Source organism: Cetorhinus maximus, chromosome 14 (genome assembly GCF_964194155.1).
Source record: "Cetorhinus maximus chromosome 14, sCetMax3.hap1.1, whole genome shotgun sequence".
In the NCBI taxonomy this organism is placed as follows: Eukaryota; Metazoa; Chordata; class Chondrichthyes; order Lamniformes; family Cetorhinidae; genus Cetorhinus; species Cetorhinus maximus.
In genome coordinates this window covers 43,178,174-43,190,856 of record NC_135892.1, presented here as the reverse complement: position 1 = coordinate 43,190,856, position 12,683 = coordinate 43,178,174, and the positions used below count along the sequence as shown (strand labels likewise).

Below are 12,683 nucleotides of genomic sequence, written 5' to 3'. Positions count from 1 at the left end.
CTGTTCAAGTTTTTTCACTACCAGGTCTGACCTTGCAAGATAAATAACATAGGTTAGCTTTTAACTGAAATGAACTCCAAATTTGTTTTAACTGCATTTATTTCAGGGTTGCTTGTCAGTTTCTCAGTCAGGTGCCCCTATTTTCTACAACTAAAACTTTAATTCCTAAAATTAAAAGTTATATCCTAAGACATATGAATTATGAACTAGATATTCACAACTGCCTTGGCTAATAAAGTAACGTATCTCCTATGTCTCCTTAACCAATTTATCTAGCTGTCCTACTACCTTAAGGAATCTGTGGATCTGCACTCCAAGGTCCCTCTGTTCCTCTACATTCTCTGCTATTGAGGTGTCAGCTGTGGCTCAGTTCATAGCACCCTCGCCTTTGAGTCAGAAGGTTGTGGGTTCATGTCCCACTCCCGGAAAAAAAAAAGTCAAGAACTGTGAATGTACTCGAAAGAGTTACATTCCTCAGTATCCTACCATTTATTGTTATTTCCTTATCTTGATTTGCCTTTCCCAACTACATTACCTCACACTTTGGGGATTGAATTCCATTTGCCACTTCCTGTCCACCAGATCAATCCATTGAATCTGCCTGCAGTTTGCAACTTTCTTCCTCAATATCAACCATAAGACTAATTTTTGTAATTCTGAAAAAATCTTAACCAGCCTCCTACACATCAGTCTAAATCATTGATGCATATATGAAAAGCAAGGGGTGAAGTACGGAGCCTTGCCTTCCAGTCACAAAAACACCTGTTGACCATTACGCTTAGCCTCCTGTCACAGAACCAATTTTGGATCAAACTTGCAAGTCTGCCATGTAGGACTTGATCAAAATCCTTGCTAAAATCTATGTAGACTACATCAAATACACTACCTTCATCAATGCTCCTTGTTACCTGCTCAAAAAATTATATCAAGTTAGTCAGACAACATCTTCCATTAACAAATCCATACTGATTGTTATTGATTAATCTGCACTTTTCAAACTATTGATTTATACTGTTCCTCAGAATTTTTCCAATATTTTTCTCACCATTACTATTAGGCTAACTGACCTGTGATTATTTGTTCAATCCCTTCCTCCCTTTTTAAACAACAGTAAAGCACTCCCAGTTTTCTAGTAATCCTGTATGATGCCTGTAGCCAGAAAGTATTTGAAAATGATGGTCAGGGCTTCCCTTATTTCCTCCCTTGCTTTTCTTCATAGTCAGGGATTCATTTCATCTGGGCCTGGGGATTGATCTACTTTCATGGATGCTAAACCCTTTAATATTTCCTTCCCTTTAAGAATTGCAGGATGTCTTTAAGAAGTGTAGGTTAGCTGTACATGGTGCTAGTGACACATGCCCCTGGGCCCCCTACTGAGCATGCAGCCAGTCAGTAGCACTGGGCTGGGCTACAAGCCCAATCATTGAGCTAAGCACACAGTTCGAAGTTTACATGCTGCCTGCATCACTTTGAATGTAAGCAGAATAATCACACAATTATCACAATTCCTGTGCCTGTCCACAGGCCTAATCGACTTTTTAACCATTTATATTTTTATTTTTATTAAAAATATGAATTGCTTTCATTTCTTCTAGTCAGTGACGGCTCAGTGGATAAATGTGTCATCTGGTGTGGTCCTAATCTCACAAGAGTTTCTGAGCAAGCACAATATTATTTGGTTAAATTTTTGGAAAAAGTCAACACATTTTTACCTAGTGTTGCTGCAATCACAAGATATAAATGTGCTTTTTAGAGCAAAATGCATATATTTAGCTCTATGCTATTAGTCATAGCTCTGCATTCTATAGATTGATACTCTAACACATCAACCGATGAGCAGTGAATTTGCTAAACTCTCAGTTAGCACTGGAATCCAATCCAAGTAAAAAATTGGCACTGAAAGAGCCACACCTTCCATTGAAAACCATGCATCTTTTTCTGTTGAGTTGCAAGGGACATTGGAGTCAGAAGCTAAGGAGGAATTTGTGACCGATTTGGGTGAGATGTGAAACTCAATGGCTTTACAAAGAAAACGTAGCTCATATGAAGAAAAGATTTGGAGTATTGTAGGGATACTTAGTCAATACATCTTAGTTATCAAAGACACGAGTATTTCATGATTTGTAAAACCTTATTGATTGTTGGCACATAACATCTTGCATTTTCAACATAATATTACTCGTGGTCTAATTTTTTTTGTAGAATCATTTTCATTCTAAAATTTACATCACTGTTTTCATAATATACTCTAATTTCTATCTATAATTTTCTGTAACATTGGTCAGAAAAAATAATGTATTTAATTTTAAAATACTAATAAAACATTAAAATAATTCACTTTTACCACAGTTATTTTTATCCTTTTTGCTATTTACACCAAATTATTTATTAAACTTATTTTTTGTCATGAATAATTTGCTTGTAAATCTCAGTTTACTTTTGTACTTGTGCTACATTTCTGGTTCCTTTTGAAAAGCATTTACAAGCTATGTGCTTGCCACTAAACAACATAAATTATAATGAAATGTGTTTGGGTTTACTGTAACAAAGAGAGTCAAACTGCCCATTGTATTTTATTCAGAAATGAAAAAAATACATGAGAGCAACTGTTGATATCCAAGGTGTGCTTGGGCCAGGAGAGAGGATGAAATTGAATAAATATCTAAACCGGGAGTGGGGAGCACACTGAACAAGGATAGTAAAAGGCTCAAAGTTTAGAACAAGAGAGCATGTGGGGCAAGAGGAAAGTTGACATGAGCTGGGCTCACATAATGACTGAGAATGGATTGAACTGGTAGAGAAAACTTGGTACAAAGAGGCAAACATGTATTTGTTGGGACTTGGATGGAATGGTGGAATATGATGTTTAGGGGATATGTGCTGTGTGGAAAGGGGGAATTGTAGTGGTCTGGAACCTGTTGCTGTCATTGTTGGTGGTGGCAGCTGTCCCTCAATTTGAGGATCACGTCTACTCAGGGTTGCGAGCTCCTGGTATGGGTCTTCATGTAACTAGACAGGCCGATTCTCGACCTGCATATCTTTGAGCTCATGGGGCAGGATCCGATAGTTGGATCTGAAGAGCAGGATTTGCTTCCTTTCCTTTCTTTCTCTGCTGCCATTTACTTCATCATTAAGGTGTTGTGACTTAAAGCGTGATATAGCTTGATGGACAAATTGTCGCCATTCTGAACAATTGGTAGAAAGCTCCTCCCAGTCATTAATGTCAATGCCGTCGCACTTCAAGCAGAGCTTCAGATCATTTTGAAGCATTTTCATTGTACTCCACTGGAATGTTGGCCATTTGAGTGTTGAGTAAATAGGGCCTGGCATAAGGGTGAGTGGAGTTTTCGGCCACCCGGACACAGTATCCAGTCCATCAAAATTGATTTTGCAGGAGTTTTGCCTGAATGCTTGTAGATCTGGCTTCAAGAAGAACACTAGCATTTGTTCAAAAGTCCTCCCATTGAAACTGGAGGATGTGGCAGAGGCATTGTGGATGGAATTTCTCTAGCGTTGTGGTGCAATGGTCCCTATATATAATCTGGTTACTTGATTATGTTGTCGCACCCTGCATTGTGATGAAATGTGGGCCTTGCATTAGCACATGGAACTTGTACAATGGTTGTATAGTTCAGAATGTTAGACTTCGTCTGTGTAGTTGGGCTGCAAAGTTTGAGGAAAGGCTATAGCTATGGCCAGGAATGTTCAGAATGCCTGATGGAGTGTTCGGGGTAATACAAAGGTAGAAGGCTATGGAGTGATTGGAATATGGAATGGTATGTTTGTAAGGGTACAGAGGAGATTCACAAGGATGTTGCCAGGACTGGAAAAATGCAGCTATGAGGAAAGATTCGATAGGCTGGGGTTGTTCTCCTGGGAACAGAGGAGGCTGAGAGGAGATTTGACTGAGGTATACAAAAACATGAGGGACCTGGATAGAGTGGATGGGAAGGGCCTATTTACTTTAGCAGAGAGGTCAGTGACTAGGGGGTTTGGTTGGTCAGGGATTGGTAGAAAGATTAGAGGGGAGATGAGGAATAAATTTTTCACCCAGAGGATCTGAAACTCATTGCCTGAAAGAGAAGCAGAGGCAGAAACCCTCAACTCGCTGAAAAGGTATCTGGATATGCACCTCAAGTGCCATAACCTGCAGCACTATTGACCAAATGCTGGAAAGTGGGATTAGGCTGGGTAGCTCATTTTTCGGCTGGCGCAGACACAATGGGCCAAGTGGCCTCTTCTGTGCTGTAAACTTTCTATAATTCTATGAATTTTTTTCTGAATTGTTGCATTTTTAAACATCACGTTATAAAATACAATTTATATATATAAGGAACATAGTGGAGCATTTGTATGAACTAGTTCTGGGAGTTTTTTCTGGATTGGCTAGAGCTTGATACTATGTGATTGGGGAGAAAATAGAAATTCAGGAAAAAATTGTGTTATGTGATTGTGAATAACAAAACATTAGAACAGAAAATAACTTTCTAGAAAGCAGAAAAAGATTTAACACAAGAATATTGACTAATAGTTTGACGTAAACTGTCTGACGTTGAACTAGACCACTCGCAATCTTGGCATCTTATTTTACCCTTACCTGAGCTTCTAACCTCATACTCTTTTCAACACCAAGACCGCTTACTTCCACCTCTGTAAAATCGAATATTTCTGCTCTTGCCTCAGCCCATCTTTGCTGAAACACTCATCCATGCTTTTGCTACCACCAGGGTTAACTATTCTAATGCTCTCGTGGTCAATCATCTTCTATCCTTTATAAACTTGAGCTCATTCAAAACTCTGCTGCCTAAATCCTAACTTGCACCAAGTCCTGTTCACCATCGTTGTTGTGCTCATTGATCTACATTGATTTTTAGTCTGGCAATGCCTTGTATTTAAAATTCTCGTTCTTGTTTTCAAATCTTTCTATGGTCTCCCCCCTCCAAATCTCTGTTAGCTCTTCCAGCCCTCGAAGATCTTTGGATTCCTCCAATTCTGTCCTTTTGTGCATTCTCGATTTCCACTGCCCCACAATTGATGGCTATGCCTTTAGCTGCCTAAGGCTATATGCTCTTGAATTCCTCCCTAACTATCTATGCTACTCCACCTCTTTTTGCCTTTAAGATGTTCCCAATTAAAACTGGCCTCTGACTAAGCATTTGGTCATCTGTCGTAATATTACCTTATATGGTTTGATGTCAAATTTTGACTGATAATGCTCCTGTGAAGTGCCTTGGATGTTTTAATATGTTAAAGGTGCTATAAAAATGCAACTTCCTGTCAGCAACAGTTGCAAGAAATTATATACAGATTCATGAATGAGATAGATATGTGTTGATTAATAGGAAATCTGACCAAAATCTAGTTTTTTTCCAAGTAAAGATACATCAATACTCTTATACTTAAACTTTTTTGATACCAAAAACCTTGTTTTCACAAATTGCCATGGGGATGGAAAAAATTCGTTGTTGTTCCACACTTTATGAAATTCATTCTGCAACAAAAGGCATTTTAAAACATTTTATAAAAATATGAGTGTTAATTTAACTCTCAAGCTGTCGAAGTAGCATCTCTTTAAATGCTTATCAGGCAGGGGCAGTAGATGTTGATGGTTACCACTGTAAATAATGTTTGATTAAAAATGCGCGCAGCTTTAAATTGCATTGAAGTGGTTGTTAGTAGAACATGTTAATTTTCTTTTTATGATGTTTAAAAGTTAAATTGTGCTGTCTAAGCAATCCATTTTACTTCCGCGCTGCAGCCAGAAGTACACAACAAACCATAATGTGGTTGTTTGAAGGAATTAGTTTCCTCCCTCCGAAAAATTACTGCCCGTCTTGCTATTCATTTCATTCTTTCTGTTTAAATTCTATGAAATAACTGTGCAGCCTGTCAGCTTATTTAAAGTATTGTATATGAAACTGTTGTGGGCGTCATCAGTCCATCGATTTGCATTGAAATGTCTTTTCTTTGCCCCTTGCCTCCGTTGATCGAATTTCAGATCAGCCAGGATTTGCAACTAACCTTCCGGCATAACTGAACCCAACTGACGCTGGGAGACATAAAGATCAAAAAGACTTCTACATCCATTTTATTTCATACAAAGTATCGCTGGATCACCATTGCAAACTTCAAATTTATTTGCAATAAGGGTTTCCTTTGCAAACGTCTGGATTATTTGATTGCAAATTGGGAAAAAGGAGAACAAAAGGGACGTATCTTTTACCCAGGGCTGACGTCAGTTTGATTTTACTGACAACTATTGATGCGTGTGAAGCAATTGCAAGCAACTCCCTTTCATTAGGTAAATGAAAAAAACTGGTAGGATCTGAGTGAAAACTTCTGAAATGGGTTTCAGTGTCGGCATAAACCAAATGGAAATAAATATCATACACCATTTTTAGATTAAAAATAACGAATTTTCAAATTTGTTTTCAATGTAAAAAGACCTCCAGAGGGAGTGTATAGGAACAGCAAATAGGCACTGAGCAGAGTAGAGAATGCTTCAACCTAGGAATGTTGTTCATTACACTGAAGGAAAGGACACATTAGAGAAAATAGTTCGTGCTATTTTTCCTTGATTTTTCTTAATCCCCATTCTCAGATGTGAGCTGCCACACAAGTCTGGGATAAGTGGTTTTTGGATGAATATTTTTTGCTGGCAGAGTTTTGATTTGGATGCTGGCAGATGTGTATAAGTTAATAGCGTAAGGATCCAGTGATCCTGTGATTATGTCTAACTCTCAGGCTAGAGAGAAATAGATTGAACCCGGGGCAGGGAGAGAGGAAAGAACTGGAGTGGATCATTCTGGCACACGCAATGTAAAAGGAAACAGGTCACATTTGGAAAGGGAAATAACGAAACGAATTTAGTCCCTAAACAATATATTTCAGTAACGATATTTGCAACAAGTATTGAAAATAAGTATAAACCTGTTAGATTGTTTTCAAAATAATATGGTTTATGCAGGGAAGTCTATTTTACTACCACCATTATTTTATAAAGGCAATGATGATCATAAACTGGTCTTTCCTAAATTGGAAACCAAGTTTGAACTAATAACGAGCATTTTGTTTGATGTAGGATTTGATGTTTAAATCTTTGGGTAAGATATATTCAATGCAGAACGATTACTTTTGCAAATTAGAGTAAATAGCGACAACAAGGGAGGACTCATAAAAGTTAACTGAATTTGGCCACCCTTTCAGACAATTGCTATATATTGTCATATAAAAACGTGAAAATTAGGAGTTTTAAAAATAATTATAAATACACCTTGTACCAATTTTAACGTGAATTATAAATATTAAAAATATGACAAATTGGAATACATTTTGAAATGAAAATAAAATTATATTTTTAAAGGCCAATATGTTTGGATTGTGCAGTCTATGTCTGAGAGAGAGAGAGAGAGAGAGACAGGCTCCAGCCCATGTTTTCGAGCTGATGTGCAGTAATCAGAGGAATGGATAATAGTTGTTGGAGTCCTCATGCCATGCTGGGCCAGAGGCTCAGCTAGACATGTATTTACCCATATCCGGGTTAGAGAGGAAAGGAAAGTTTGATTTTTAAAACAGATCTGGAGAAAGTTTTCTACTTATTTAACAAAAAGAAGAATAGAAAATAGAATTTAATATATTATTATAATAATCACCATGCAACAAAAGAGATCGTGAGCCTTTTTTTCCTTTGCTCTCAAACTGGAGGAGGACGAGTTTTTTTTTTCCCTTTTAATAATATTTAATGATCGGGTGTAAAAGGAAGAGAAGAAGCAGACGTGTCTGTGTCTCTGCCTGCTCCCCCTCCTCGCTCTCTGACTGGTTTTTTGAGAGATGATCATGGCCGCTCAAGTAGCAGCAGCTCCGGCCAACAGTAACAGCAGTGGCAGCAGTCCCGGCCTGAGCAACCGCGACCCTGACAGCATCAACAACGGAAAACCGGCGGCTCCGGCTCCGGCTCCGGCTCCGGCTCCGGGAGGAGGGCTCAGTGGCAACGGTGGAGATCCCAGTGGCGGCAGCTTGAACTTGAACAGCGTTGATCATCTCCACCATCCTCGACACCACCACCATCCCCACCAGCAGCACCACGGTGAGGTCAACATGGCCAACTCCTCGGGCTCCGGCCCCGGCCCTGGCCCCGGCCCCGACCTGGCTAATAACAACGGCGGCGCTGCTGGAGCTGGAGGCTCGGGGTCGGCCTCATCCAACCCCAACCCCGAGCCAACGCACAAAGAACCCGCCTCGGCCTCTCCTTCCTCGGCATCCACCTCCTCATCTTCAGCCGCCAGCGAGGCGGGGATCATTCCCAACCACAAGCTGAAACCCACCGGCGCCGAGTTGTTGCTTCCTCCCCATCACCAAGGGGAAGGAGGCGGCGGGGCAGAGACTCAACATGGAGGCGGCAGCAAAGACAACATCTTGTTAACCGCCGACAACCAGGGCAACAACAACAACAACAAGGCCGACGACCAACTACTGAAAATGGGCGACCAACGCTATGAGCACCCGGCAGCCGCAGGATCCAATAACCAAGCGGGCCCGGCGCCCGGCCTCCCCGATTATAATAATTATTACCGGGCGGCGGCGGCAGCGACAGGCCCCGGTCCCGGACCTTACTTCGATCAACATGGCGGACAACAAAGCCCCGGGCTTGGGCTTCACCCTTCCACCAGCCTGGAGCTGAGTGCCAGCCCGCTGCACAACTCACACGACAGTTACTCCAACAACTACAGCCATTACTCGGGCTACAGGCCGGCCTACAGCAGCCCCGGCTACGGCACCATGAACTCACCCAGGGCCAACAATATGGGATCCAGCACGGTCACCAACAGCGGCCACCAACATCACCCTCACGTCAAGCAGCCGCCGCCGCTGGCCGGGGCATTTCAGCGTTACTCGGGCCAGAACCAGCACTCGGGGGCCACGCCAACCCTCAACCAGCTTCTGACCTCCCCCAGCCCTATGAGGGGATACAGTTTTCCGGACTACAGCAACCCTGGCGCTTCGCAGGCTTCGCTCAAAGGGAGCGACATGGGCACTCATTACGGAGTAGGGAGCAGCCAAGCCTGGGGAGGAGGAGGAGGAGGAGGAGGAGGTGGCGGCGGAGCAGCGGCTGGACAAGCCCGCAGCCACCCGGGCATGAGCCCTGGCAGCTCGGCGCAGCCTCTGGGCAGAACACAGGTAAAGCGGCCTGTGTGTGTGTCAGTGTCTTTCACCCTGCAGTGGGAGCAGAGCTGGTGTTGTGCGATATGAAGACATTAGAGAGAAAGCAGTCCTTGAAGTGCTGGTCAGGGACATAGGCCGCGCTACCTTTCCTATCACTTCTTGCTGAAAAGGAGAGAGTTTTAGCGACTCTTTTTGGGAAACGCCGTTTGCAGAGAGTTGGTGCTTCTTTTTGCCCCCAACGAAGGGTGCCTGCTGTCCGCTGTGCGGATTTTTTTGCTCTGAACTGATAACGTACAACTTCCAATTGGGTTACATCTATATTAAATAAATCGGTTAAATTTTATTTTGTTAATTTAAACTGCTATCTGGTATGCTTTTGTTGACCCCACCCATTTCTCTGTATGTTATTTTTGCCCTCCAGGCAGTTCAGGTTGATTTTTGTTTCATGGTGTGTGAAAACTGGCAGCTCCGTTCAGCTCGCACTCGAGTCTCTTCACCTTTTGCAAGGTTTGCAATTTGAATTGTGGAGGTAAAAGGCCTGGAATCGAGTCTCCAGACAGCTGCCTCCGAGTTGACATCTAATCTGCCATCTGATTGGCTCTCACACTCACCACTGGGCATTTATCAGTGCTGATGTAAACACAAGTTGCTGAACATCACAATCACAAATCCACATTGCACATTCTCTTAAGAATCCACACAACTTACACAGCGCTTAGATAGTTGAAAAGCAGATTTTAAAAATCTCCTCACCCCTTCACCCCCCCTCCAACATTCCAGATACGTTTTGTCTTTATATTTCATAATTGCATTTTTAAAATGCACTTAATTCAACTAACCTTGTTAAGAAATTAAACCCATACCAAAAAACTAATTTGTTTAAAATCAAGCTGTTGGGAAAATATTTATAATGTTCAGTAATAAACAGCTTGGGTTAATTTAGTAAAATCAGGCATTAATTATAAACATTAGTAATTTTATGAAATAGCAATAGATTGTTCCATATGTTTCAAAACCTGTTCCTTATAACCAAGGGATAAGCTTATTAGACTAATTGATAAGTAAATTAGAGCTGTTTAGCACTTTATTTAAATATGATATTAAATATATACAATTGAGTGTTATGTCCCAGTTCATTCAAGAAAACTTAATAAATATTGTCCAAAGAGTACTACATGTGGAGCAGTTTTCTGTTGTAAAGTGTCATACATGTTACTGCTTTTGATTCCACATCAATTGTAGTAATGCCAAATATTAGGACTTTAATTTTTGTTCTAAACTAAATTTATTTTTTTGAAAAATCACATCTATCTGATTTCTTATGGTAAATACTGTGGTATATCTATACAGACCAGGGAGTGCTAGGTTCAATTCCATCTCCATTATGGATTGACAGTTGCAACTTAGTGATAAAAGAGGATGCCATGAGTAGCTTCAATCTCAAGAGCTGAAAATTGGTGAGCATTTGTTTACCCTGTAGGACAGGATTGTACTGGAGTGTGATGGCTTCCTTACTAATTGATGAACTTCCCAACCTGTGTGGATTTTAGACATAAATTATGTCATTCGAGGCAAGTATTGAAGAGTTGACGTGTCTGTGGAACCATACCCTGCACGAGTTGCTCTCTTCAGGAGAAAGAGGCAGAAAATGGAAGATTTTTTAAAATTGAAGCTCAAATTGGTTCATCATAGGAAAAATGCTTTTGAATGTTTCATAATTCTGTAAGGCAGTTGATCATAGGTAGTAAGAAGCAATTTCTTTGTGCAAAATGTTTGGGGTGGATCTATTTGAATATATTTTAAAACCATACAGTTATCAAATTGTATCTGTCTGAAAATTTAACTTGCTAATTTTTAAATTATCTTTCGCTCGGATTTCACTAAAGTGTAATGAAAGTTATGAAATTTTAATTAAATAATATCCAATTAAATTACAAAATATACCAATCATGCTTACAGATTTTGTCCTCCCAAACTATGTTTGATGGGAATATTTGCAGCTATCAAACCTTTGTTTCTGTAACTAATACTGATGTTTGGAAAATTAGTTAATTGGAAAAATCTTGGCATTATCTTGAGTATCTGGGCCAGATGATTATTAAATATGCATTTTGGGCAAGGTGATTATGAAATATGTTTTTATTGTGTTTGCAAATCTTCATCTACAAATTGGGGTTTTTATATGAAGCACTCTATGGACTAGGCTGAAGGCAAGTATCTATTTGCAAGACCTATGTTAAGATTCAGAAATTTCTGATCAATTACATATCAATGTTACAAGTCTGTTGTGTTTTTAGTTTTTTTGGAGACTACTGGTTATAACAACATGCTCCCTGGTTTGCAGGTTCTACTTAATGCAAAAATAAATTTCAGTTTCACTATCACGCACCTGACTGAATTGTGAACATTTTAAAATACTGAAAGAAATTTCTTTGTAATTGAGGCATCTTAGTTAATCTTCAGATTCTGTTTTCATTTTAGACTTAGGTTATGATTTAGGATTACTGCAGCGTATTACTTGTTTAAAAGTCTTCAAGTGCTAAGTCACTGAGACAGAGTACAAGGGTTGGAAAAGAAATGGAATATAATTGAGTAGAAATTGCATACTGTTTCTTTTCCTGGAATATACCTGTTAGATATAATTAAGGTCCTCTTGCCTGAAGCTGCTGTGCATTGTGACCAGTTTGAACAACCAACCAACAAGCTTCAAAGCCTCTATGCTGGTTTTCCTCATTCCTCTCTTTTTCCTGCACCCCACCTGCGCGTAATATATTTTCAAACCAAACCTGCAGCTTAAAATTTTAGCTTGTTATGCTCTATAGCTGGCCACTAGGCGGTGTATGAAAAAGACAAGGACTGACTGACCTTTAGGTTATCCCACTGAGGTCCTGTTTTTCTCTCTGCTCTGCACAACAGGTAATGGAAATAGTGAGCATAAACCTCCAGCATATAAATTATTTCTTGGAATCCCAATAAGTTGAGCCGGTGTGTGACCTGCAACTGTGCAACTACCCATTGCAGCTGCACCGAGGCACTTTTTCTTTCTCCTTTCAGGGAATTACCAGGCCTTTTCCCAGGTTTGTGGTCAAGTCTTGAAGTATGTTGTATTATAGCCACAAGCCTATATCTGTACCACTGGTCTTGTGCGTTGGAATGCCAATAGGTTGTGCTTAGCACTGAATTTTATTAAAATTCTTTGTACCCACTGACGGCTTCTATGAAATATACAATTTATATTTCCTCAATCCAGACCACTTCACTTCAAAAGAGTAGTTTTCTTGCACCATTGTGTGTCTTTGCAGTTCACCACATTGTTTTTGTGAGCTCTCTGTCACTCTTGGGCTTCATATTGATGACAAGCCCACTATCTACACTCACTCCTCAATGTAGTGTCCCTTTCTCGCTGCCTACCCAAACACTTCTGAGCTGTTATCATTCTATAGTCACAAGTTTGGTGTGGAGCTGCTGTTTGGAGAGAATGCCCTTTTCACAGAGAAGTAGCTGGGCTTCATTTGATCCCT

The 12,683-nt window shown here is 40.3% G+C and overlaps 1 protein-coding gene across 1 annotated transcript in view; it reads left to right on the top strand.

Moving 5' to 3' along the window:
• The first annotated feature begins 5,446 nt into the window (after nucleotides 1-5,446).
• LOC144689618 (AT-rich interactive domain-containing protein 1B-like) overlaps nucleotides 5,447-12,683 on the top strand; it is a 296,240-nt gene continuing 289,003 nt past the window's right edge. Inside the window, exon 1 of the mRNA XM_078556849.1 lies at nucleotides 5,447-9,177. Within this exon, the coding sequence (XP_078412975.1) occupies nucleotides 7,831-9,177 (1,347 nt within the window). The 5' untranslated portion in view covers nucleotides 5,447-7,830. The remainder of the gene's footprint in view (nucleotides 9,178-12,683) is intronic.